Genomic DNA, 27,492 nt, shown 5'->3' on the forward strand with positions numbered 1-27,492 from the left:
CTCAAAATAAATATATAAATGAAACAATTAGCCACTTGTGGTGACACATGCCTATCATTCAAGCTCTTTGGGAGGCTAAAGTGGGGATTATTTGAGCCCAGTAGTTTCAGGCTGCTGTAAACTCTAAATTGTGCCATTGTACTCCAAAACTAAGCCACAGAGTGACATTTTCTCCCTCTCCCTCTCCAACATGGTGAAACCCCATCTCTACCAAAAATACAAAAAATTAGCCAGGCATCATGGCACACATCTGTGGTCCCAGATACTTGGGAGGCTGATGCAATAAGATCACTTGAGCCTCGGATGCAGAGGTTACAGTGATCCAAGACTGTACCACTGAATTCCACCCTAAGTGACAGAGTGACACTCCACTTTGAAAAAAAAAAATTCCACAACCATCTTGTATATTCCTGAGGAAAAGAAACTTCTTTCGAGGTCTGCAGTTCTGATGGCATCAATCCCAGACATGTAATTACTCACTTCCAGAAAATCACAGAAATATGTTCAAAATGTAAACATTGTGAACACATAGCTGCAGGTGTTTAAAACACTGAAAAATTGTGAACACATAGTTCTAGATGCTTAAAACACCTGAAAAAGAGGCAGCTGTAGCAATGAGATCTGAGCAAATGTTTTCTTCATGAACACATGGGCTCTGCTAAACCAAGGTTCAAAGTCAATCCAGCCCATCCTTCAACATCTGCAGAGAATATTATGGACCAGAGGGATTTAAATTAATTATGTTACAAAGAGAGGAAGCAACATGTCATCACTTCGTCATCACATCCAATCAACTCACCGCTCATCTGCATCCAGAGTCCCCCTTTGTCTTCATTACTGTTTCCCTCCCTCATTCTGTATATAGCTGTCATTCTTACCTTCTCTGAAATTAGAATTAGCCAGGTGTGGTAGCACAGGCCTGTCATCCTGGCTCCTTGAGAGGCTAATGTGGGTATCACTTGAGCCCACGAATTTGAGGCTGCTGTAAACTAGAATTGTTCCATTGCACTCCAGAATGGGCCCCAGAGTGACACCCTCTTTCTTAAAAAAGAAAGTTTGGAGTCAGAGACATATTGACTCACTAGTGTAGCTTCAAATCCGTTACAAAATCAGACACAAAATATCTCCCATAGTTTGTTTCCTTTTCCAGAATTTACCAGATACCAGTGTATATTAATGTACTGAAGGGGGCCTGCCCCTCCACATCTGTGGATATTCCTCAGAAGGTGGAGATAAGAGACTGAGAAAAGAAATAAGACACAGGGACAAACTATAGAGGGAGAAAAGTGGGTCCAGGGGAGCAATGCTCAGCAAGTGAGGACCTGCACCGGCATCGACCTCTGAGTTCCCTCAGTATTTATTATTTAGGTATTTATTTATTTATTTATTTATTTTTGAGACAGAGTTTTGCTCTGTCACCCAGGCTGGAGTGCAGTGGCATGGTTTTGGCTCACTGAAACCTCCGCCTCCCAGGTTCATGCCATTCTCCTGCCTCAGCCTCCCAAGTAGCTGGAACTACAGGCACCCACCACCAGGCCTAGCTAATTTTTTCTATTTTTAGTAGAGACAGGGTTTCACCATGTTAACCAGGATGGTCTCAATCTCCTGACCTTGTGATCTGCCCACCTCGGCCTCCCAAATTGCTGGGATTACAGTCGTAAGCCACCGCGCCCAGCCTCCCTCAGTATTTATTGATCACTATCTCTACTATCTTGGTGAGGGGAATGTGGCAGGACTATAGGGTAATGGTAGGGAGAGAGTCAGCAGGAAAACACGTGAGCAAAGGACTCTGTGTCATAAATAAGTTTAAGGAAAGGTGCTGTGCCTGGATGTGCACGTAGGCCAGATTTATCTTTGAATTTACACAAACATCTCAGTGCAGTAAAGAGCAGTATTGCCGCCAGCATGTCCCACCTCTAGCCTTAGGGCAGTTTTCTCCTATATCAGTAAATAGAATGTACAATCGGGTTTTACACCAAGACATTCCATTCCCAGGATGAGCAGGAGACAGATGGCTTCCTCTTATCTCAACTGCAAAGAGACCTTCCTCTTTCGCTAATCCTCCTCAGCACAGACTGTTTACAGGTGTTGTGCTGAGGGACTGTAAAGTCTTTCCCTTCCCATGAGGCCATATCTCAGGTAGTCTTAGTGGGGGGGAAACTGGACAATACCCTGGCTTTCTTGGGCAGAGGTTCCTGCAGCTTTCCGTGGTGCATTTGTGTCCCTGGTTAATCGAGAATGGAGAATGGCAATGCCTTTCACAAAGCAAACTGTCTGCAAGAACTTTTTAAACAAAGCATGTCTTGCATAGCCTGAGATCCATTAAATCTTGATTCAATACAGCACATGTTGCTGTGAGCACAGGGTTGGGGCTAAGGTTACAGATTAAGAGCATCTCAAAGCAGAAGAATTTTTCTTAGTACAGATCAAAATGGAGACTCTTATGTCTTCCTTTTTCTACATAGACACAGTAACAATCTGATCTCTCTTTTATTCCCCCATAACGTATGACTTTCATATACAGTTTCTCTGATCTGGTTCACAAAAAGCTAAACGTCCATCCAGATGTGGCCCTTGAACAAACCCTGCTGCCCAACATCACTGACACCACGGGGCCCACACCCCATCTCCATCCATGTCTGGTGTGAGCCCTTCCCAGGACCATGCCCAGTGGAGCCTCTTCCCAAGCTCATGTCACTAGGTTATAGGAGATGGAATTTAAGTGAAGATGACAAGGACAGAGAAAAGGCATGGGTGAGTACCAGCAAACATGTGAAGTAGGATGCTTCAGACTCACAGAAGACTGGCTACTACAATACCTGGCACTTCAGAGAGGAAAGAGACAGAAGAATCCAATGAGAAATACTGCTTCACCTGAGGAAGAGCCATCCCTGGCTCCTTTTCTTTGCTCTTCTTGATGTCTTCCTCATGTAACATAAGTCTCTGGAAATCAATCCTGTATGTGAAAAAAATCAGAGATTTAATGTTTAGAAATCAGTCCCTCCTTTTCTGTGGCAAAACACACACACGGGAGATCTCACCCGGGAGAAAGAGAGTCCTCTGCTGCCCACTGCACCAGAGATTATGCAGAGATAAGAAGGTGCCACAGGAAGACCTACAAGGGTAATTTTGACCCGTTTTCAGATCTTTCTCCCCTCTTGGAAAAGTCCACACACATGCTGCAGCAGGACACAGATCTTCAGGGCACAGATCTGGCCCTAACCAAACTCCATGCAGAGCACAGCCCCCTCACCTCCCTGTGGATCACAGACTGATCTCAGCTCTCAACATAGAGGAAACTGCCTTGATTTTCAATGCTGGAGACAGATGAGGATCACCAACGCCATAGTAAATATTACTGAGGGTGGGTTTAAATCTATGATAATAGCAATCTCTGATAAAACAGCATAAAGGATGTATTTGCAAAACGCCCGAGATCCCTAATGTGAAGCCAGGGTTGAGCTCCACTCAAAGGGTGCCAGCCCAGCACAGCCCCACCTTCTGACTCTGCTCTCCGCTTGGGGACTTGTTCTCACCAGGATCCAGTGAAGAGTGAAGGAGCAAAAAGAATCACACAGAACGGGCAACATGGACCAGAGGTGGGGGTGAAGTTGGGGCTGTCATGTCAAATGGGAGACTGTGGGTGATCACAAAACTTTCCATAGAAAAAAGTGATGTCAGAACAAAGACTTAGGGAAGAAACGCTGCTTATCACTTGCAGCTGAGGTGCCAGAGAGTCCTAGGTAGAGGGACAGCCCTGGTGAAGGCCATGAGATAGAAACAACCTCAGTCTTAGAAAAAGGAAAGAAACCTGTATGGCTGGAGCAGAGGGAGCGAGGAGGACACAGGCAGGAGATGAAGTCAGAGGGGTCCCGGGAGCCCAGATCTGCAGGGATGAGGCCTTGAAACATTTTTCTCTCACACCTCAAAGGAATTTTGGAAATGATGTATTTTCTCAGTCCTTTTATGTATACATGCAAATTTCTCTTTACATTATAAATGACTACACTTACAAATAATGTAATTTATCTCCCATACTTAAAATACATGCTGTAAAGTTTGGCTAAGCTTCCAGATATACACTCTCACCCTCATCTGAGACATGTAGGACTGTAAGGAAATGTGTTTGGGGGTTTAGGAAGTCACTTATGGACACGTGAATGTGGAGATGCCTGTTTGATGTCCCAACAGAGAGCTGAGGAGACAACTGGACATAGGATTGTAGAACTCAGTGGAGAGGCCTGCAGGGGACATGGGTAGGTGGGTTAAAGCTGTGAGATGAGATAAGGAAAAGCAGTGGGTGTGGACAGAGACAAGAATAAGTTCAAGATGATTTGAGTCTAATCCCCTGTTTTTCCATTCTGGTATTTGTGATTTTTATATTTTTGGAGGACAGGAATCCATTTAAAATTCAAATCACACCTGAGCATTACCCCCTCCTACAGGAAAAGCCACACATTATTTGGTGAAGTATTTCAGGGCTCAGTGAAACTCTGTCTCTACCAAAAGTACAAAAAATTAGCCAGGCGTGGTGGTGTGCATCTGTGGTCTCAGCCATCTGAGGGGCTGACTGTGGTGGGTCTTTGGGCCTGGGAGGCAGAGGTTGCAGTGAGTCAAGATCGTGTCACTGCACTCAAGCATGGGTGACTGAGTGACACTCCTTCTCAAAAAAAGAAAAAAAAATTCCAGGACAATTTTATATACCTGAGCAAATGAAATGTCTCTTTCAACGTCGAAAGTTCTGATGGCATGAATCCTAAACATGTAATTATTTTCCCAGAAAAATCATAGTAATATCTTCAAAATAAACACAATTGTGAACCCCTAGCTATAGGTGTTTAAAACACTGAAAGAGAGGCAGTGGTACAAATGAGAGCTGAGCAAATGTTTTCTTCATGAGCATATGGGCTCTGCTGGAACAAGGTTCCAAGTCAATCCTGTCCATCCTTCAACATCTGCAAAGAATATTATGGATCAGAGGAACTTGAGGGGATGTTTATTTAGCAGCTCACAGCTCACCATTTAATCAGATGACATAAAAGAAAGAAGATGGAATAATAGGCTACTTCAAATAAATTTTGATGTTAGCATAAAGAAAAAGTTACTTGATATCTTTATCAAGTACACATTGAAACAACCTAAAATCATTTATCAGGTACCAGAAAACGTTTCCAATGTATGATGCAGACTAGAGAGCATGCAGTCTTCAATGTAAACTGAACACAATAAATTTCAGAGAAAAACAATTTTAAAATGGTTAAAAAATATATCTAATGAAATGTGGGGTCATAGAAGAACACTTTGAACGCATATCATAGTTGCAAAACAATGATGTGACCTCGTAAGACTATACCAAAGCTTTTATGAGAAGCAGTTTTTTATATTATTTTATTTTAGAGATGGAGTCTCACTCTTGCCCAGCGGGAGTGCAGTTGCAGGATCTCAGCTCACTGCAACCTCCGCCTCCCAAATTCAAGCCATTCTTCTGCCTCAGCCTCCCGAGTAGCTGGGATTACAGGCACTCGTCACCACACCAAGGTAATTTCTATATTTTAGTCAAAATGAGGATTCACCATGTTAGCCAGGCTGTTCTCAAATACTTGATCTCAGGTGATCTGCCTACCTTGGCCTCCCAAATTGCTGGGATTACAGGCATGAGCCACAGCACCTGCTCTATTTTGTTTTTTTTTTTAATTAAGAAACATGTTGGTCATGGTGGCTTATGGCTGTAATCCCAGCACCTTGGGAGGCCGATACGGCTGGATCGCTTGAGTGCTGGAATTCCAGACCAGCTTGGGGAACATGGGAAAGCCCATCTCTACTAGGAACACAAAAATTTGCCGGGTGCGGTGGCATCCGGCTGTGGTCCTAGAGACTTTGGGGGCTGAGGTGGGAAGATCCATTGAACCCAAGAAATTGAAGCTTCAGTGAGCACTGATTCTGTCACCGCTCTCACACCTGGGCAACAGAATGAGACCCATCTTTAATAGAAATGAAAAGGAAATACATGCATCCTGGGTCTGGGGACAGGGGGCGTCTAAGGCCAATTAACACAAACCTCAGGTCCTGACAACGTGTGTCCATGGTGTTGAGGCTGCAGTTTGGTTTCACACATTTTACAGACACATGAGACAGCAATCAGTACATATATACACTGGTCCAGTCTGGAAAGATGGAATAACTGGAATTGGGGACCTTCTGGGTCACAGGTAGATAACAAATAATAACATTCTTTGAGTCTTTGATCAGCCTTTTACTAAATACACAATTTATATGTGAGGGGGGAGGAGGAATAAGTCACTTATGCCTTAGTCTGGCTCAGTGACCCTACATTTTTACATAAACAATAGGGCAGGGGAAGCAGTCAGATAGACATTTGACTCAGGTGTGCAGAGGGATGGGTTCTTTCCCACACTTGTGAAGATAAGCGCTCAGTTGACATCACCAGGGTGAAATTCAATGGAACTATTTTAGGGTGGAGATCTTGAGGCTCCCGGTTTGGGAGGGGCATATGTAGCTTTTAAAAAAATCTTTGTAGCTATCTTGTTTAGGAATAAAATGGAAGGCAGGTTTGTCTGACGCAGTTCCCAGATTGACTTTTCTCTTTGGCTTAGTAATTTTTATTTTCCTTTCACAAGCTGGTGACAGCCATAATGCTTTGACACACTGATACTGTTTTGTATAGATTTTTCCACAACAGTAAAGTCCAAGGGTCTGTCATGAACCGGGTTAGAGAAGATGAGAAAATTTTCAGAAGACTCCATCTCAAAAAAACAAAACAAAACAGAATTTAAAATACTCTACAGAATTAAGTCATTTGACTTTTTTAAATGAAAAGTCTCACATATTTATTACTGAACCAAGCCAACAAAGGTATTCATAACAGATCCAGAGAGAAAAAATATATTCTAAATAAAACATGTCCAACTGTCCAGATAGTGGTGCCATTTTCAGCTTCACATGGTAACATGGCCAAATCCTCAGACGGCATGAATATATGCGCCATCTCATGTGCAATTCCTTATAGACCCAGCTTGGCTCTTCTCCAATGTCTTCTTTGACAGTTTGTACCTGTAAAACTGATGTGGATGGTCTGCCTGCCACTCTGTGCATCACTTTTTTTTTTTTTTTTGAGATGAAGTCCCACTCTGTCGCCCAGGCTGGAGTGCAGTAGCATGATCTCGGCTCACTGCAAGCTCCACCTCCCGGGTTCACACCATTCTCCTGCCTCAGCCTCCCGAGTAGCTGGGACTACAGGTGCCCACGACCACGCCTGGCTAATTTTTTGTATTTTTAGTAGAGACAGGGTTTCACCGTGTTAGCCAGGATAGTCTCGATCTCTTGACCTCGTGATCCACCCGCCTCGGCCTCCCAAAGTGCTGGGATTACAAGTGTGAGCCACCACACCTGTCCTGTGCATCACTTTCAACATTGTCTTGTCCCAACATAAAATAAGTTTTCCATTTACAAACTGTGTATTTCTTTCGGGCATCATCCCCATAACCTTTTCATAAAGCATCAATGATTTCATTATTCCTTTACCCAATCTTTACCAAATTCATTTTTTGATACACTATCTGTCTCTGTCATCCATGCTGGAGTGCAGTGGCATGATCATGGCTCCCTGCAGCCTTGAACTCCCAGGCTCAAGCCGTCCTCCCACTGCAGTCTCCACAGAAGCTGAACCAGCAGGCATGTGCCATGATGCCCAGCTAATTTATGTATTTTTTGTAGAGAAGGTGGTTTCACCATTCTGCCCAGGCTTGTCTTGAGTACCCGGGCTCATGTGACCCAACTGTCTCAGCCTCTGAAAGTGCTGGGATTACAGGCCTGAGCCACTGCATCTGGTCTCATCACAAATTTGATGTTTCTTCTTGTTTCAATTTTAGCAGAATTTACATTGCTTTGATTGAGTTGCTTTTCAAACTCATGTCTTACCCATCTGAGTGCCTCAAACCAGACCCTGTTCAGACACATTATAACAGATTTGTACCAGTTTATTTTGGTGCAAAAAATGTGACATCATGTGCAATTGTCTCATAATATGTATTTTTCCATGAACTTCCTGAAGACCCCTTGTACTAGCAAACTGTATTCAAAAGGTTATAAAAAGGATTGTTGATATGTAAGTGCCACTTATTTCTGGGATGCAAAATGATTCAACATAGTCAAGCAAATCAATGTGATATACCACTTGACAAAATTAAAGATGAAAACCACATCATCTCAATACATGGCAAAGAAGCATTTCACAGAATTCAACATCCAGTCATCATGGAAATCCTACACAAAATAGAAAGAGAAGAAAGTTTACCTCAACAATACAAAGACCATCCATGAGATGACCACAGCAGAAATAACCAATCAGGGAAAATGGAATGCTTTTCCTGTAGGATCTCACATGATGCAAGAATGCTCTCACCCTTTCTATTCAATCAATACCGGCTGTCCTAGCCAGAGCAATGAAATAGCAAAAGAAATCAAACTCATCCAAATCAGAAAGAAAGAAGTAAAATTCTGTTTGTTTGTAGATGACATGATATTCTGTGTAGAAAATCACAAAGAGTCAACCAAAATGCAACTGGAACTAATAAACATATGCAGTGGATTTGCAGAATAGAATAACAGCACCAAAAATTAGTTGAATTTCCATACATTAACAATAAACAATTTAAAAAGAAAATTAAAAAACACTTTCATTTGCTAAAGAACTTAAAGTAAGAAATACTTAGGAATAAACGTAAAAAGGTGAGAAGTTTCTACCTTCAAATCTACAAACATTGATCAAAATGATTAAAAACATGTACAAATAAGAGATACAAGCCATATTGAATGGAATAATATTGCTAAATGATTATATAACTGAATATGATGTAGATTCAAAACAATACCCAGAGAAATTTCTATAACTTTTTGTTAAAGAAACCAAAAACAGGCCAGGCATGGTGGCTCATGCCTGTAATCTCAGCACTTTGGCAGGTGGAGGCAGGCGGATCATAAGGTCAGAAGATCGAGACCATCCTAGTTAACATGGTGAAACCCAGTAAAAATACAAAAAATTACCCAGGCATGGTGGCATTCACCTGTAGTCCCAGCTACTCGGGAGACTGAGGCAGGAGAATCCCATGAACCTGGGAGGTGAAGGTTGCAGTGAACCAAGATCACATCACTGCACTCCAACGTGGGTGACAGAGCAAGATTCCATCTTAAAAAATATATATAAATAAAAGAACATACAGGCTGAGAAAAGTGGCTGCCATCTGTTGGCCAGGCTGGTCTCAAATTCATGACCTCAAGTGACCTACCTGTCTTGGCCTCTCAAAGTGCTGGGATTACAGGTGTGAGACACCACGCCTGGCCCAATCCTCTTAACATAAACAGTTTAATGTCAATTAATGCTTGAAATCAATGTTAAGTCAACTCAAACTCAGGTCAATGCTGATTTGACTCTAATATCAATTAATGCTTGATGGTTTGCTATACTCATTGCATTTGAAACAACTGTCTCCAAAAGGAATTTTCTGATGTTCTGCAAGGAGTGACCTCAGACTGAAGACCTTGCCACACTGATGACATTTGTAAGATTTCTGTCCAGTATGGATTCTCTGATGCCTAATAAGGTGTGAAGGTGAATTAAAGGCTTTGCCACAATCATCACACTTGTGAGGTTTCTCTCCTGTATGAATCCTCCTATGTCTTTCAAGGTGTGATTTGCGAATGTAAACTTTGTCACATTCTTCACATCCGTAAAGTTTCTCTCCAGTATGAAGTTTATGATGACATGCAAGGTATGCTTTTGTACTAAAAACCTTGCCACATTCATTACATGTGTAAGGTCTCTCTCCAGTATGAACTCTCTGATGTTCTGCAAGGCGTGAATCACTCCGGAAAGCCTTGTCACAAACCTTACATTTGTACGGTTTCTCTCCAGTATGAATCCTCCTATGTCTTTCAAGGTGTGATTTGCGACTAAAAACTTTGTCGCATTCTTCACATCTGTAAGGTTTCTCTCCAGTGTGAACTCTACGATGTCCTGCAAGAGTTGCTCGTTGCTTAAAAACCTTGCCACATTCATTACACTTATAAGGTTTTTCTGCAGTATGAACTGCCTTATGAATTATGAGGACCGAATTTCGAGCGAAGGTCTTGCCACACTCATTACATTTGTAAGGTTTCTCTCCAGTATGCAGTCTATGATGGTATAAAAGGTGTGATGTCTGACTAAAGGTCTTGCCACACTCATTACACTTATAAGGTTTCTCTCCAGTATGACTTCTATGATGACATGCAAGGTTTGCTTTTTGATCAAAAACCTTGCCACATTCATTACATGTGTAATGTTTGTCTCCCCTGTGAATTCTAGTATGTTGTGCCAGGTGTGAATCATGCTTAAAAGCCTTGTCACAAACCTTACATTTGTATGGTTTCTCTCCAGTATGAATTATCCTATGTATCTCAAGATGTGAATTGCAACTGAAAACTTTCTCACATTCTTCACATTTGTAAGGTTTCTCTCCAGTATGAATTCTCCTATGTCTTCGCAAATGCAAATGGAATCTTGATCCAAGCTGATGTTTAATAGGCTTGTTTCCAGCACGCCTTTGATCATATCGCTCTGTACTACCAGCCAACTTTTTTATTTCTGTCATGGGTGCTTCATGGTCATTTGTTTCATCTTCTTGCCACTGAAACACAAAGTCATGAATGTCTTTCTCAATTTCCTGGGAGCAAAATGCTCCAATGTGATAACTTGCTTGTCTTTGCAATGTTCCTTTGTGGAACACTTCTGTATTGCCTTGCCCTGTTGATGACAAGGTATTCATCATGCATTTGGAAGAGGTATCTACAAAATATAAACACCAATAGGTTTCCAATTAAGTACAGATGGTATAAAATACTGAAATGTATAAATATCACACACACACAAAAATACTTATTTTAAACTTCCCAAACATGAGCTTCAAAGTTTAGGAACACAAAGTGAGTAAGATTCTTTAATAAATAAAGGCTGATTTCATGTACTTCAAATCATTTTTACAGAAGCCTATTTCCAATATCATGACAAAATACTGACAGGGCACAAACAGGCATAAGCCTAAAGTAAGGAGTATTTTTCCACTTTAATCCTAAGGGGTATCACACAGTGCAAAAAATGTATCACTGTCACATCAAAGAAGAGAAAAATATGTATTCTTCATATATACAGTATATTTAGTATGTACAAACAAATACAAAAAAACAGACAATGTACTATATTGGTAAATAATCCACAACAAGCTCTTGTAAGGATAATCAAAATCAATGGAAATTCTGTATTATCAAACAATCATAGCACTGAGAAGATAAGATTACAAAAATTAGCCGGGTGTGGTAGCCCACCCTGTCGTCCCAGCTACTCGGGAGGCTTAGGCACAAGAATTGATTTAAGCCAAGAGGCAACGTTTGCAGTGAGCCCACATCGCACCACTGCACTCCAGCCTGGGTGACAAAGTGAGACTCCATCTCAGAAAACAAAAAAAGGCAGGGGGTGGTGGCTCACGCCTGTAATCCCAGTACTTTGGGAGGCTGAGGCAGGTGCATCACCTCAGGTTAGGAGTTCGCCCAACCTGGCCAACATGGCAAAGCCCCATCTCTACTAAAAATACAAAATGTAGCCGGGCATGGTCATAGGTGGCTGTAATCCCAGCTAGTTGAAAGGATGAGGCAGGAAAATCGCTTGAACTCGGAAGGCAAAGATTGTGGTGAGCTGAGATCACACCATTGCACTCCACCTTGGGTGACAGAGTGAGACTGCGTCTCAAAAAAAAAAAAAAAAAAAGAAAACGTTAATACCATATTTTTCTGAATAACTGTTACAAAATTACCTATATCCATGTGGAACAGGCACGTTGTGACTTTTTTAAAAAATATTTTTATATTTTTATTTTTTTAAGATGGAGTCTCACTCTGTCACCCAGGCTGGAGTGAAATGGCATAATCTTGGTTCACTGCAACCTCTGCTTCCTGGGTTCAAGTGAGTCTCTTGCCTCAACTTCCCAAGCACCTGGGATTACAGGCACATGCCACTATGCCCAGCTAATTTTTATACTTTTAATAGAGATGGGGTTTCACCATGTTGGCCAGGCTAGTCTCAAACTCCTGTGAACTCCTGTGATCTCGAACTCAGGTGAGCCACATGTCTCGGCCTCCCAAAGTCCTGGGATTACAGGCATGAGCCACTGTGCCCAGTGGCAGTTTGTGACATTAACGAACGGAGTGTGTCAGTTATATTGAATACCACATACTGAAAACTCATAAAAGAAAGAAAATAATAAGTCAATTTATACTGCCTGCAGAATTCTAAACAATTCCCTCTTAAAAAAAAGCCATAACTTGTAGTTACCACCAGTACACAACATAATAACTGAAATACATGTTAACATCACTACCTTCTGAAGTATGAGGTGAAGAAAATACACAGAATTATAAGGAGTAAGAATTGACTAATGGCTGGCCACGGTGGCACATACCTGTAATCCCAGCACTTTGGTAGGCTGAGTTGGGTGGATCATGAGGCCAGGAGTCCAAGACCAGCCAGAAACAAATGGTGAAACCCCATCTCTACTAAAAATACAAAAAAAATTAGCTGGGCATGGTGGCAGGTGCATGTAATCCCAGCTACTTGGGAGTCTGAGGCAGGAATCATTTGAACCTGGGAGGCTGAGGTTGCAGTGATCCAAGATAGTGCCACTGCACTCTAGCCTGGGCAACAAGATGAGATTCCATCTCAAAAAAATAAGATAAGATAAATAACTACCTCTCAAATAAGCTTTGGTAGATGTGGTATTCTCTAATAGGATGTTCCTGCAGATGCAGACCTTGAGAGAATTTAGTCATGGGTGTTGACTTCTTGTGAATAGGACTAGTGCATTTATAGAGACAGTAAAGAGCTCATTGCCTGTTCCTCTTTCCACTGTATTAGGACACAGCAGGAAGGTGGCTGGGCTAAACCATGAAGAAGGCTCTCACCAGGAACCAATTTGGCTGGCACCTTGCTCTTGGATTTCCCACTTTCCAAATTCATGAGAAATAAATGTCTGTGTCTTAAGCTTCCCAGTTTAAGCTACTTCCTTTTTCATTTGTTTTTCAGATTGAATCACACTCTATCACCCAGGCTGGAGTGTACTGGCAGGATTCTCCTACCTCAAGTGATTCTCTCTCCTCAGCCCAGAGTCTCACTCTGTTGCCCGGGCTGGAGTGCAGTGGCATGATCTCGGCTCCCTGCAACCTCCACCTCATGGGTTCAAGTGATTCTCCTACCTCAGCCGCCAAGTAGCTGGGATTATAGGCGCATGTCACCATGCACAGCTGGTTTTTGTAGTTTTAGTAGAGATGGGGTTTCACCATATTGGCCAGGCTTGTCTTGAAGTCCTGACCTCAAGTGATCAACCTGTCTCAGCCTCCCAAAGTGCTGGGATTTAGGTGTGAGCCACTGCGCCTGGCCCATTTTTGGCATTTAGTACATTCCAGGTTTCACCATGTTGGCCAGACTGTTTTCAAACTCCTGACCTCAAGCAATCTACCCACCTTGGTCTTCGAAAGTGCTAGGATTAGAGGCATGAGCCACCATGGCCGGTCAGTCTAAGCTATTTCTAACAGTGAAATGACAGAGACAGGAACAGGAGCATCTCATCATCAACATCACCGCAGGCTGACCAATCTTATTAAACAAAGTATATTTAGGGTCTCTACTATAAATCTTGCAATACTTGAAGCCATCTAATAGCACTAACATGTTTTAAAAACCTTGAGACATGTAGGGCATGGTAATCCCAGCATTTTGGGAGGATGAGGTGGGAGATTCATGAGGTCAGGAGATCAAGACCATCCCAGCTAACAAGGTAAAACCCCATCTCTGCTAAAAAAAAAATACAAAAACTTAGCCTGGCATGTTGGCACTCACCCATAGTCCCAGCTACTTGGGAGGCTGAGGCAGGAGAATCACTTGAACTTGGGAAGTGGACGTTGCAGTGACCCAAGATCACACCACCGCACTTTAGCCTGGGTGACAAACTGAGACAGTATCTCAAAGAAAAAATAAATGACAGAAGGCTAAAGAGTAACTCCAACCCACAAACATATATAAAGTTCTCCAGTAAAGTTAAATTAAAAAACAGGTAGGCCGGGCATGGTGGTTCATGCCTATAATCCCAGCACTTTGGGAGGGTGAGCCAGGCGGATCACCTGGGGTCAAGAGTTCGAGACCAGCCTGGACAACAAGGAGAAAACCCTGTCTCTACCAAAAATACAAAATTAGGCCAGGCATGGTGGCTCACGCCTGTAATCCCAGCAGTTTGGGAGGCTGAGGTGGGTGGATCACAAGGTCAGGAGATCGAGACCATCCTGGCTAACACAGTGAAACCCCATCTCTATTAAAAATACAAAAAAATAGCCAGGCATGGTGGTCGGCACCTGTAGTCCCAGGTACTCAGGAGGCTGAGGCAGGAGAACTGCTTGAATCTGGGAGGCAGTGAGCTGAGATTGCGCCATTGCACTCCAGCCTGGGAAACAAGAATGAAACTCTGTCTCAAAAAAATAAATAAATAAATAAAACAATAAAAATACAAAATTAGCTGGGTGTGGTGGTGCATGCCTGTAATCCCAGCTACTCAGGGGCTGAGGCAGGAGAATTGGTTGAACCGGGGAGGCGGAAGTTGTGGTGCCAAGATTGCAGCATTGCACTTCAGCCCGGGTGACAAGAGCAAAACTCTGTCTCATAAGTACATAAATTAATTAATTAATAAAAGGACAGATACAGAAACTCACATACATATAACTTTTCTTCATAACTAAACTTTTTTCCATATTATTAAAAATGAAAAGGTATAAAAAAACACTGTACATATATGTTAACAGAAATGCAACATACACAAAAATAACTGTGACAAAAATAAAAAAAGGCTCTCCCTCTCCCCCTCCCCCTCCCCCTCTCCCTCTCCCTCCTTCAGTCTCCCTCTCCTTCTTTTTTCCGTCTCCTTCTGTTGCCAAAGCTGGACTGTACTGCCATGATCTTGGCTCGCTGCAACCTCCCTGCCTCGGGCTCCTGTGACTCTCCTGCCTCGGCCTGCCAAGTGCCTGGGATTGCAGGCGCGCGCCGCCACGCCTGAATGGTTTTTGTATTTTTGGTGGAGACAGGGTTTCGCCCTGTTGACCTGGCTGGTCTCCAGCTCCTGGCCTCAAGTGATCTGCCCGCCTCGGCCCCCCGAGGTGCTGGGATTGCAGATGGGGTCTCGCTCACTCAATGCTCGATGTTGCTCAGGCTGGAGTGCAGTGGCATGATCTTGGCTCGCTACAACCTCCACCTCCCAGCCGCCTGCCTTGGCCTTCTAAAGTGCTAAGATTACAGCCTCTGCCCCGCCGCCACCCCGTCTAGGAAGTGAGGAGCGTCTCTGCCTGGCCGCCCATCGTCTGGGATGTGAGGAGCCCCTCTGCCCGGCTGCCCCATCTCGGAAGTGAGGAGCACCTCTGCCCTGCCGCCATCCCATATAGGAAGTGAGGAGCATCTCTGCCCGGCCGCCCATCATCTGGGAAGTGAGGAGCGCCTCTGCCTGGCCGCCCATCATCTGGGAAGTGAGGAGCGCTTCTGCCCGGCCACCCCATCTGGGAAGTGAGGAGCGCCTCTGCCCGGCCGCCCCATCTGGGAGATGAGGAGCACCTCTGCCTGGCTGCCACCCCGTCTGGGAGGAAGTGAGGAGCACCTCTGCCCGGCCGCCCCATCTGGGAGATGAGGAGCGCCTCTGCCTGGCTGCCACCCCGTCTGGGAGGAAGTGAGGAGCGCCTCTGCCGGGCCGCCCCGTTTGGGAAGTGAGGAGCGCCTCTGCCCAGCTGCCCCATCTGGGAGGAGAGGAGCGCCTCTGCCAGGCTGCCACCCCGTCTGGGAGGAAGTGAGGAGCGCCTCTGCCGGGCCGCCCCGTTTGGGAAGTGAGGAGTGCCTCTGCCCGGCTGCCCCATCTGGGAGGAGAGGAGTGCCTCTGCCCAGCCGCCACCCTGTGTAGGAAGTGAGGAGCGCCTCTGCCCGGCCATCCCATCTGGGAGGTGAGGAGCGCCTCTGCCCAGCCACCCATCGTCTGGGAAGTGAGGAGCGCCTCTGCCCGGCCGCCCCATCTGGGAGGTGAGGAGCACCTCTACCCGGCCGCCCCATCTGGGAAGTGAGGAGCGCATCTGCCCGGCCACCTCATCTGGGAAGTGAGGAGCGCCTCTGCCTGGCTGCCACCCCATCTGGGAGGAAGTGAGGAGCGCCTCAGCCCAGCTGCCCCATCTGGGAAGTGAGGAGCGCCTCTGCCCGGCCACCCCATCTGGGAGGAGAGGAGCGCCTCTGCCCGGCTGCCACCCCGTCTGGGAAGTGAGGAGCGCCTCTGCCTGGCCACCCCATCTGGGAGGTGAGGAGTGCCTCTGCCTGGCTGCCACCCCGTCTGGGAGGAAGTGAGGAGCACCTCTGCCCGGCTGCCCCATCTGGGAGGTGAGGAGCCTCTCTGCCCGGCCGCCCCATCTGGGAAGTGAGGAGCCTCTCTGCCCGGCCACTCCATCTGGGAAGTGAGGAGCACCTCTGCCCGGCCGCCCCGTCTGGGAAGTGAGGAGCGCCTCTGCCCGGCCACCCCGTCTGGGAAGTGAGGAGCGTCTCTGATGGCCGCCCCCTCTGGGAAGTGAGGAGCGCCTCTGCCCGGCCACCCCATCTGTGAAGTGAGGAGGACCTCTGCCCGGACGCCCCATCTGGGATGTGAGGAGCGCCTCTGCCCGGCCGCCCCGTCTGGGAGGTGAGGAGCGCCTCTGCCTGGCTGCCACCCCGTCTGGGAGGAAGTGAGGAACGCCTCTGCCCGGCCGCCCCGTCTGGGAGATGAGGAGCGACTCTGCCCGGCCGCCCATCTTCTGGGATGTGAGGAGCGACTCTGCCCGGCCGCCCATCTTCTGGGATGTGAGGAGCGCCTCTGCCCGGCCGCCCTGTCTGGGAGGTGTACCCAACATCTCCGAAGAGACAGCGACCATCGGGAGCGGGCCATGAGGACGATGGCGGTTTTGTTGAAGAGAAGGGGGGGAAGTGTGGGGAAAGGAAGGAGAGATCAGATTGTTGCTGTGTCTGTGTAGAAAGAGGTGGGCATAGGAGACTCCATTTTGTTCTGACTAGGAGAAATTCTTCTGCCTTGGGATGCTGTTGATCTATGGCCTTTCCCCCAGCCCCGTGCTCTCTGAAACATGTGCTGTGTCAACTCAGGGTTAAATGGATTAAGGGCGGTGCAAGATGTGCTTTGTTAAACAGATGCTTGAAGGCAGCATGCTCTTTAAGAGTCATCACCACTCCCTAATCTCAAGTACCCAGGGGCACAAACACTGCAGAAGGCCGCAGGGACCTCTGCCTGGGAAAACCAGAGACCTTTGTTCATGTGTTTATCTGCTGACCTTCTCTCCACTATTATCCTATGACCCTGCCACATCCCCCTCTCCGAGAAACACCCAAGAATGATCAATAAATACTTCATAAATAAATAAATAAATATAAAAAAAGTTCTACTGGAGAAGAAGAAATTTGGAGGTTATGGAATTTTTTTATTTTTATTTTTATTTTTTGACATGGAGTCTCGCTCTGTCTCCCAGGCTGGAGTGCAATGGTGCAATCTTGGCTCACTGCAACCTCCACCTCCCAGGTTCAAGTGACTCTCCTGCCTGAGCCTACTGAGTAGCTGGGATTACAGCTGCCCACCACTGGGCCTGGCTAACTTTTGTAAATTTAGCAGAGACGAAGTTTCACCATGCTACCCAGGCTGGTTCTGAACTCCTGACCTCAGGCAATCTGCCCACCTCGGCATCCCAGTGCTTGAATAACAGGTGTCAGCCACTGTACTTGGCCAGGTTATGGAAATTTTAAGCTTCATTATTGTGCTATAAGTTTCAGATGTTTAACATACCTGCAACAATAACCTCTCCCCATATATCAATACAACACACTTCACTTCTGCATACTGAAAGGAATAGACACTAATGTGGTTGTTACAGTCACAATGGAATCATGTTTAAACCACTTAAACTAAGAACTAAAAGACAAAACTATTTAAAATAATAACAATGGTTGGGCATGGCAGCTCGCGCCTGTAATCCCAGCATTTTGGGAAGCCGAAGCAGGTGAACCACTTGAGATAAGGAGTTTGAGACCAGCCTGACCAACATGGTGAAACCCCATCTCTACTAAAAGCACAAAGTGAGCTGGGCATGGTGGTGAGCGCCTGCAGTCCCAGCTTCCAAGAAAGGTGGGGCACAAGAATTCTTTGAGCCCGAAAGACAGAGGCTGCAGTTAGCCAAGATTGTTCCACTGCACTGTAGCCTGGATGAAAGAGTGAGACTGTCAAAAGAAAAAGAAAGAAAAGGAAAGAAAAGAAAAGGAAAGAAGAAAGGAAGGAAGGAAGAGAAGAGAAGAGAAGAGAAGAGAAGAGAAGAGAAAAGAAAAGAAATAAATAAGGAAATAGCAGAGGGATAAGTGAGGGCAAAGAAAGATGTCCCTTCAGAGATCTCAGGATTGAAACTTTTCTTTTGCCACAGAATTCTCCCACTAGCAGAGTTTCCCCACACACTATTTGAAGGTGGAGCTTCCACTCTGCCCATCTGAGCTCTTACCTGCGTTTACACCTGTAATACATTCCCACCCATCTGGACTTTTTTATTATTTTCACTTCACTCTCCACAGTCCAGGGCTCTTTCCCTTGCTCCAACATGGAGATAACAGGTCAGAAAGAGACTCCTGCTTATAAAAAGAAAGGACCATGATGTGCTGGAGCTTTTCTAGAGTCCCAGCCCTATATTTCTGTAGGAAAGAAGACATTACAGGTGAATCTAAGAAAATATTTCACAAATTCCTCCACTGACTGCCTCCTTCTGAATGCTGACGGAGCACTGTAATATGTAGTATGTGGACATCGAGCTCTCTTCCAAGAACAAATGAGTTGAAAGCACAGGAGAAGAAAACAGGGAACTGGATATGTTTAAAGTCTGCCATAAGGTTTTGTTTTTGTTTTTTGAGACAGAGTCTTGCTCTGTCATCTGGGCTGGAGTGCAGCGGTGTGTTCTCGGCTCACTGCAAACTTGGCCTCCTGGGTTCAAGCAATTCTCTTTCCTCAGCCTTTCTAGGAGCTGGGATTATAGGCATGCACCACGATGTCCAGCTAATTTTTGTATTTTTAGTAGAGACAGGGTTTCACCATGTTGGCCAGGCTGGTCTCAAACTCCTGACCTGAAGTGATCCACACACCTCAGCCTCCCAAGGTGCTGGGATGACAGGCGTGAGCCACCATGCCCAGCTTGCCATAAGGTTTTATGCCTACTTTAGTTCTGGAACCCACATTGAGGTATCATGAAGAATGCAGAACATCTAAACAAAGGGGACAGTGAAAGTCCAGATGCTACATCATGAAGCTTTTCATTTCAAAATCAGTACAGCTTCCATTTTAGTTAAGCAAGGATGCAACTCCCAAGAGAAAATACAAAGATCCACAAGGGCACATCCCCAGAGGGGAAGTTATCCTCACCCAGGGAGACCAGGTTCCTATAATTCTCCAACATCACGTCCCTGTATAGAGTCCTCTGAGCAGGGTCCAGGCATTTCCACTCCTCCTGAGAGAATTCTATGGCCACATCCCTGAATGTCAATAGACCCTGAAATGAAAACACATTTTAACAATCCCTGCTGCCCAACAGCACTGACACCATGGGGACCCTCACCCCGTGTCCATCCATGTCAGGGTGTGAGCCCTTCCCAGGACCATGCCCAGTGCAGCCTCTTCCCAAGTTCATGTCACTTGGTCACAAGAGATAAAATCTAAGTGAGATAAGAGGGACTGAGGGAAGGCATGGGTGAGTGTGAGCAAACCTGTCAGGCAGGATGCTTCAGACTCAGAGAAGATTCCCAACTCCAAGCCCCAGCATTTCTGAAAGGAAGGGGACAGAACAATCCACCAAGAATATCATCTCACCTGAGGAAGAGCCATCCCTGACTCCTTTGCTTTCCTCTTCCTCTTCTGGGTTTCCTCCTCACATAGCAAGAGTCTTTAGAAGTCAATCCTGAATGTTAGAAATATGTTGTTTATTGCTCAGAATCAACACACCCCCTCCCCATAACACGACGACACATACAAAGGAGACCTCACCCTGGGAAATATGGTCCCCTCTGCTGCCCACTGCCCCAGGAATGATAAACTCCTACAGGAAAACTCCCACTCCCCTACTGGAGGAGTCCACACACACGCTGCAGCAGTGGGGAGCTGGGCTGGGATGAGCTCCCCTTCAGGGCACAGACTCAGACCTAACCAAACCCCACACAAAGGCTGGGTGCGGTGGCTCACACCTGTCACCCCAGCACTCTAGGAGGCCAAGATGGGTAGATTGCTTGAGCTCAGGAGTTTGTGACTAGCCTAGGCAACATGGTGAAACCCCATCTCTACAAAAATACAAAAAGTTAGGAAGGTATGGTGGTGCACCTCTGTGTGTCTGTGGTCCCAGCTACTTAGGAAGCTGAGGTGAGAGGATCACTTGTGCTCAGGAGTTCGAGACCAGCCTGGCCAACATGGTGAAACCCTGTCTCTACTAAAAATACAAAATTTGGGCCAGGCACGGTGGCTCATGCCTGTAATACCAGCACTCTGGAAGGCCGAGGTGGGTGGATTACTTGAGGTCAGGAGTTCTAGACCAGCCTGGCCAACATGGTGAAACCTTGTCTCCTACTAAAAATACAAAAAGTAGCTGGGCTTGGTGGGCATCTGTAATCCCAGCTACTCAGGATGCTGAGGTTGGAGGATCACTTGAACCTGGGAGGTGGAGGTTGCAATGGGCCGAGATCATGCCACTACACTCCAGCCTGGGTGACAGAGTAAGATTTAAAAATAAAATAAAATAAAATAAAACTACAAATACAAAAATTAGCCACGTGTGGTGGTGGGTGGCACGCATCTGTAACTCAGCTACTTGGGAGGCTGAGGCACAAGAATCACTTGAACCCAGGAGAGAGAGGTTGCAGTGAGCCAAGATCATGAGACTGCACTCACAGCCTGAAGGACAGAGTGAGACTCTGTTTGAGGAAGGAAAAAAAAAGCGTTTCTGATGTGACAGAGATAATAAAACCTGAGTAACGTGATAGAGACTGACGGGCAGAGGGAACTTCAGATGGGGGTGGGAGGGCATGGGAGACAGCTCTGAGCCTAGACCTGAAGAAGCAGAAACGGAGAGGGCTGTGATCACTTAGGGACATAGGGTAAGAGCAGGGACAGCAACCTGAGACAGGAAGGGTTTTGATATTTGGGGAAAGAGAAAAGCAAATGTGACTGGGGCAGAGGGAGTCAGGAGATGAGGGCAAGCTCCCAGGAGGCGGCTGGACACTGGCAGGGGCCCTGGACACAGGGCTGTGGAACCACAGTGAGGAGTGGGGCTTTTGTCCTGGGGAACACGGGAAGTCGGCGGAGGGTTCCCTGCCAGGCACTGACATGACCTGCTTTAGATTTAGCTGTGACATCCTCAGAGTGGGGACATATTCACCGAGTTACCGTGAGAAGGTCTGAGATGAGTGAGAAGGTGTGTCTGAATTCTTACATGGTGGCATGGAAGGGCTAATGGAAAGGGTTGGTCTTATCAGCTCTCTCTTTGAAAATTAGAGAAGCATCTTTCACATACCTGGGCTAAAGAAACTTCTTTTGCAAGGTTCTGATGCCATTGACTCTCAACATTTAATTCTTCCTTACAAGAAAATTACAGTAACGTTTATAAAATGCAGAACTGTAAACACACAACTACTGACCTTGAAAACACGGAGGCCAGGTGGAGTGGCTCAGGCCTGTAATCACAGCACTTTGGGAGGCCAAGGTGGGTGGATCAGCTGAGGTCAGGAGTTCCAGACCAGCCTGAGCAACATGGAGAAACCCCCGTCTCTACTAAAAATACAAAAATTATCTAGGCATGTTGGGGCATGGCTGTAATCCCAGCTACTCAGGAAGGCTGAGGCAGAAGAATTGCTTGAACCCGGGAGGCAGAGGTTGTGGTCAGCTGAGATCATGCCATTGCACTCCAGCCTGGGCAACAAGAGTGGAACTGTCTCTCAAAAAAACAAACAAACAAAAAAAGAAAATAGGGAAAGAGGGTCAGCTGTAGAACTACGATATAAGCAAATTTTTTCAATCAAGAAAACATGGATGGCCAGATGCAGTGGCTCATGTCTGTAATCCCAGCTCTTTGGGAGGTAGGGCAGGTGGATCGCCTGAGGTCAGGAGTTCAAGACCAACCTGGCCAACATGGTGAAACCCTGTCTCTACTAAAAATACAAAAATTAGCCAGGCTCCACCTCCACGACTCATTTAACCTCTTGTTGCTCCTTCTCCCCAGTCTTTAGATCGTCGTCAATCTCTATAGATTTCTGCCTCTTCTCCCATCTCTGCGCCGCCTCAGCTCTCCCTGTTAAATTCTCTCTTCCTTGTTACACTCCCCTGGCCCCATGCTCTGGCACCCCAGATCCCCAGGTGTCCTCCCTGCTGTGGTTCTCCCTCTGTTCTCTTTGCCACCATCATCACTCTGCTCTATCTGCCCTGGCTCCAAATCCCACCTCCTCTTCCTCACTCTGGTGAGCCTCCCTCTTTGCTGCCCCTCTACCTACCTTGCTGTCCTTCATCTCTCTGTACATCTAGCTTTTCTCTACATTTCTCCAGTTGCTTTTCTCCTCCTGCTTTCTCATCTTTTTTTTTTTCCACTTTTGTTGTCTCTTGGCAAATCCCTCACCCATCTTCTACTTTGCCATCTGTTATGGGCCTTTCTCATTCTTTTCTCTGTCTCAGGTTTTTTACTGCTCTCTCTCTGTCTCCTGATCCCTTTGGCCCACACAATCACAGGAGGATTTGGACACCTACATGTCAGAGGAGCCCATTTTCCAGGGGCTGGTGCTGGGCAGGGAAGAACACCTTGTGTCACCGGACAGGCCCCAGGCACCTTCCCAACGCAGGCCTGGGCAACAGAGCAAGACTTTCTCAAAAAATAAAAAAAATAATAATTATATATATATATATATATATATATATATATATATATGCTGCAAATGCTGTGTTTTCTACATAAACCATGGGCTTGGCCACATGCGTTACCTCATGCCTGTAATCCCAGCACTCTGGGAGGGTGAGGCAGGTGGATCATGAGATCAAGAGATTGAGACAATTTTGGCCAACATGGTGAAACCCCCTCTCTACTACAAGTACAAAAGTTAGCTGGGCTTCTTGGCATGCCCCTGTTGTCCCAGCTACTTGGGAGGCTGAGGCAAAAGAATCACTTGAACTCGGGAGTCAGAAGTTGCAGTGAGCTGAGATGGCACCACTGCACTCCAGCCTGTCGACAAAGTGAGACTCTGTCTCAAAAAAAAAGCATGGGCTTATCCATTAATGCACTTCAGCACATACTTCAAATTACATCCACACACACTTAAATTAACTTGCATTCAGGAGGCATAAGCAAAAACCTGGAGAGGACACAACCAAAGCTACTCACCAGGCTGAGGTGGGAGGATGGCTTGAGCCTGGAGAGCAGAGGTTGAAGTGACCCAAAATCGCACAACTGCCCTCAAGCCTGGGGGACACAGTGAAACCCCATCACCTCCACCCCCCAAAAAGTTGGAAGCTCATTGAATTAGGACATAACTTCAAGAAATCGTAAAAGCAATGCATGAAGAAAATAAGAAGGTCAACCAACATACAGAAATTATGACGAACTACACAGAAACTCTCGGGCTAAAAATACAGTAACTAAATGGAAAAACTCAATACATGGGTTCAAAATCAGAATTCATTATGTAAATTAAAAACTAGTGAAGAGGGGTCAGGCAAGGTGGCTCACACCTGTAATCCCAGCACTTTGGGAGGCCGAGATGGGTGGATCACTTGAGGTCAAGAGTTCAGAGAACAATCTGGCCAATATGGTGAAACCTTGTCTCTACTAAAAATACGAAGATTGGCTGGGGTGTGGTGGCTGGCTCCTGTAGTCCCAGGTACTCTGGAGGCTGAGGCAAGAGAAACAGTTGAACATGGAAGGCAGAAGTTGCAGTGAGCCGGATTGCCCCACTGTACTCCAGCCTGGGTGACAGAGCAAGACTGTCTCAAAAAAATAAAAATAAAAAAAAGAAAATTCCAGGACTATCTTTTATACAGCTGAGCAAAAGAAATGTCTCTCTCCATGTCTAAGGTTCTGATGGCATGAATCCTAAACACGTAATTATTTTCCCAGAAATATGACAGTAATACATTCAAAATAAACACAAGTGTGAACACATAGCTATAGGTGTTTAAAACACTGAAAGAGGCCAGGTGCGGTGACTCACGCCTGTAATCCCAGCACCATGGGAGGCCGAGGCAGGTGGATCATGAGGTCAGGAGATTGAAACCATCCTGGTCCACATGGTGAAACCCGGTTTCTGCTAAAACTACAAAAATTAGCCTGGCATGGTGGTGTGTGCCTGTAATCCCAGCTACTCAGGAGGCTGAGACAGGAGAATCATTGGAACCCGGGAGGCAGAGGTTGCAAGTGAGCCAAGATCATGCCACTGCACTCCAGCCTGGTTGACAGAGTGAGACTCCTTCTCAAAAAAAAAAAAAAAAAAACAAATCAACAACAACAACAACAAAACACTGAAATAGAGGCAATGGTAGAAATAAGCTGTAAGCAAATGTTTTCTTCATGAACACATGGGCTCTGCTGGAACAAGGTTCCAAAACAATCCAGCCCATCGTTCAACATCTGCAAGGAATATTATGGACCAGAGGAACTTGAGGGAGATGTTTACTTAAAGCTCACAGCTCACCATTTTATCAGATGACATAAGGAAAGAAAATAGAATAATACGCTACTTGAACTAAATTTTGATGTTAACGTAAAGAAAAAAGGTCCTGGGGCCGGGTGCAGTGGCTCACACCTTAAATCCCAGCACTTTGGGAGGCCGAGGTGGGTGGATCACCTGAGGTTGGGAGTTTGAGACCAGCCTGACAAACATGGAGAAACCCCATCTCCATTAGAAATACAAAATTAGCTTGGCGTAGTGGCACATGCCTGTAATCCCAGCTATTCAGGAGGCTGAGGTAGGAGAATCACTTGAATCCGGGAGGTAGAGGGTGTGGTGAGCCAAGATCGTGCCATTGCACTCCAGCCTGGGCAATAAGAACAAAACTCCATCTCAAAACAAACAAACAAAATAGGTCCTTGATATCTTTATAAAGTACACATTGAAACAACCTAAAATTGTCCAGGTGCAGTGGCTCACGCCTGTAATCCCAGCACTTTCTGAGGCTGAGGTGGGTGGATCACCTGAGGTCAGGAGTTCAAGACCATCCTGACCAACATGGTGAAACCCCGTCTCCACTAGAAATACAAAAATTAGCCAGGCTTGGTGGCAGGCTCTTGTAATCCCAGCTACTTGGGGGCTGAGGCAGGAGAAGAGCTTGAACCCAAAAGACGGAGGTTGCAGTGAGCCGCGATGGCACCATCACACTCCAGCCTGGGGGCAGAAGGGAGACTTCGTCTCTAAAAAAAGTAAGAAAGAAAAAAAGAAACAACCTAAAATAATTTATCAGGTACTAGTAAATGTTTCCAATATATGATACAGACTAGAAAGCATGCAGTCCTCTATGTAAACTGAACATAACAAATTTCATAGAGAAACTATTTTAAAATGGTTAAAAATATATACATCTAAAAATGTATACATCTAATAAAATGTAGGGTCAAAGAAGAAAATTTTGAACATATATCATAGTTGGAAAACAACGATGTGAGCTCATAATATTCTACCAAAGCTTATTTGAAAAGTAGTAATTTTATTTTTTTCAGACGGAGTCTCGCTCTGTCACCCAGGCTGGAGTGCAGTGGCGTGATCTCAGCTCACTGCAACCTCACCCTTCCTGTTCAAGGGATTCTCCTGCCTCAGCCTCCTGAGTAGCTGGGATTACAGGCGCCCGACATCACACCTGGCTAATTTCTGCATTTTACTTGACACGAGATTTCACCATGCTGGCTAGGCTGGTCTCGAACTCCTGACCTCAGGTGATCTGCCCGCCTTGGCCTCCCAAAGTGCTGGGATTACAGGCATGAGCCATTGCACACGGCCTTTTTTATTTATTTGTTTTTTAATTAAGAAACAAGGCGGGCATGGTGGCTCATGCCTGTAATCCCAGCACTTTGGGAGGGCGATACAGCTGGATCACTTGAGCCCTGGAGTTGGAGACCAGCCTGAGCAACAAGGCAAAATCCGTCTCTACCAAGTACACAAAAATTACCGCGGTGTGGTGGCGTGCGGCTGTGGTCCCAGCTACTCTGGAGGCTGAGGTGACAGGATCTCTTGAGCATAGGATGTTGACGATGCAGTGAGCTGTGATCCTGTCACCGCTCTCCCGCCTGGGCAACAGAGTGAGACCCATCTCCAATAAAAAAGAAGAAAAAGGAAACACCTACGTCCTGGGTCTGGGGGCAGCGAATCTAAGGCCAATTAACGTGAACTTCCCAAAACTAGACAAAAAGGAAAAACCCCGTCTCCGCATCCGGAGTAACAAAGGATCAAAGGCCGCTCTCCCTACCGCCCTCCCCCTTCCACCACGTCTCAGAAAGGGAAAGAGCCCAGGAGTGGCCACGGCCAAGCACCGGCCACACCTTCATCTGCATAGGGCACTCATCTGCTCTGGCCTCGGGCCAATTCACATCAGCATTTCGTTGGCCAAGGGCCAAATTCTTCATCCAGATAAGGGGTGCCCATAGGGACCTCAAAATAAATACTTTAATCCCCCAAAACTTTGTAAACGGGGCCCTGGAGACGCTGGCTCGGGCCCACTTCCCTCTGTGGAGTGCTTTCGTGATTGCATAAATTCGTTTTCCAGGAGTTGGAACTAGGAAGCAAAAGGGCCCCGCACGAGGAGTGAGGTGGGGGGCGACGGCGCCTTCGGACGGGGGTGGCATCTGCAGGATCTTAGGACCAGGCAGAGGACGCGGCCTCCCGGGAACTGGGGTTGAGGCGCGGCGCTTCTGAAGCCGACGAGAGCGACGGTGGGAGGCGCCCAGGGCGGGAATCCAGCTCGCGGGTGAGGACTTCAAACAGCGCGAGGCGGAAGGACGGGTCAGGAAGGGTTTTGAGAAGGAAAATTCCGCGATAGGAGGTGTCTACACGACCCCACTGCAGAACGACTGAGGACGGGACCTGCCTCAGGGCCACTTTAAACTCGAAGGGACTCACGGACTCTCACCCGGACGTCTCAATTTGCTCCGGGTTGAGAAAGAGGGGCCGCAATTTTCCAGGTCTGTGGGGACTCAGCGTCCCCGTTATAGCAGAACCACAGGACTGGGAAGCACATATAAAACAGAGCGAAACTCACGCGCTGCGATGTGACCTTCAGTCCATGCCATCCGCTTCCGGGTCTATGCCAATCAGCGCAGGACAGATGCCAGGCCTGGGCGGGACCCCCAGGAGGT

At 46.2% G+C, this 27,492-nt stretch overlaps 1 protein-coding gene across 44 annotated transcripts; it reads right to left on the bottom strand.

Annotated features, from left to right (window-relative positions):
• Positions 1-7,979: 7,979 nt before the first annotated feature.
• ZNF320 (zinc finger protein 320) lies at positions 7,980-27,492 on the bottom strand. Of its 44 annotated transcripts, none has more exons than XM_063658377.1 (8): positions 27,396-27,475; positions 25,087-25,184; positions 23,883-24,043; positions 22,908-23,001; positions 21,809-21,941; positions 19,995-20,082; positions 19,551-19,677; positions 7,980-10,843 (listed from the first exon to the last, which is right to left on the bottom strand). In XM_063658377.1, exons 6-8 carry the CDS (start codon positions 20,007-20,009, stop codon positions 9,456-9,458), a joined length of 1,530 nt encoding a protein of 509 aa, XP_063514447.1. In that variant the 5' UTR covers positions 20,010-20,082; positions 21,809-21,941; positions 22,908-23,001; positions 23,883-24,043; positions 25,087-25,184; positions 27,396-27,475; the 3' UTR covers positions 7,980-9,455. The 44 variants fall into 44 exon arrangements, with proteins under 44 accessions (XP_063514447.1, XP_063514445.1, XP_063514467.1 ...); XM_063658375.1 differs by having other exon boundaries at positions 22,908-23,019; XM_063658397.1 differs by lacking the exons at positions 23,883-24,043; positions 25,087-25,184 and adding exons at positions 23,536-23,613; positions 26,310-26,427 and having other exon boundaries at positions 27,396-27,472.

The sequence above is a fragment of the Pongo pygmaeus genome, chromosome 20 (genome assembly GCF_028885625.2).
Source record: "Pongo pygmaeus isolate AG05252 chromosome 20, NHGRI_mPonPyg2-v2.0_pri, whole genome shotgun sequence".
NCBI lineage: Eukaryota > Metazoa > Chordata > Mammalia > Primates > Hominidae > Pongo > Pongo pygmaeus.

What these genes read in the sequence shown, in the direction of transcription:
- ZNF320 (XM_054466029.2), bottom strand. An exon ending in TAGGAACCTGGTCTCCCTGG is followed by an intron (nt 10,844 to 19,550) that starts GTGAGGATAACT and finishes TATATTTTGTAG; the next exon opens with ATACCTCTTCCAAATGCATG.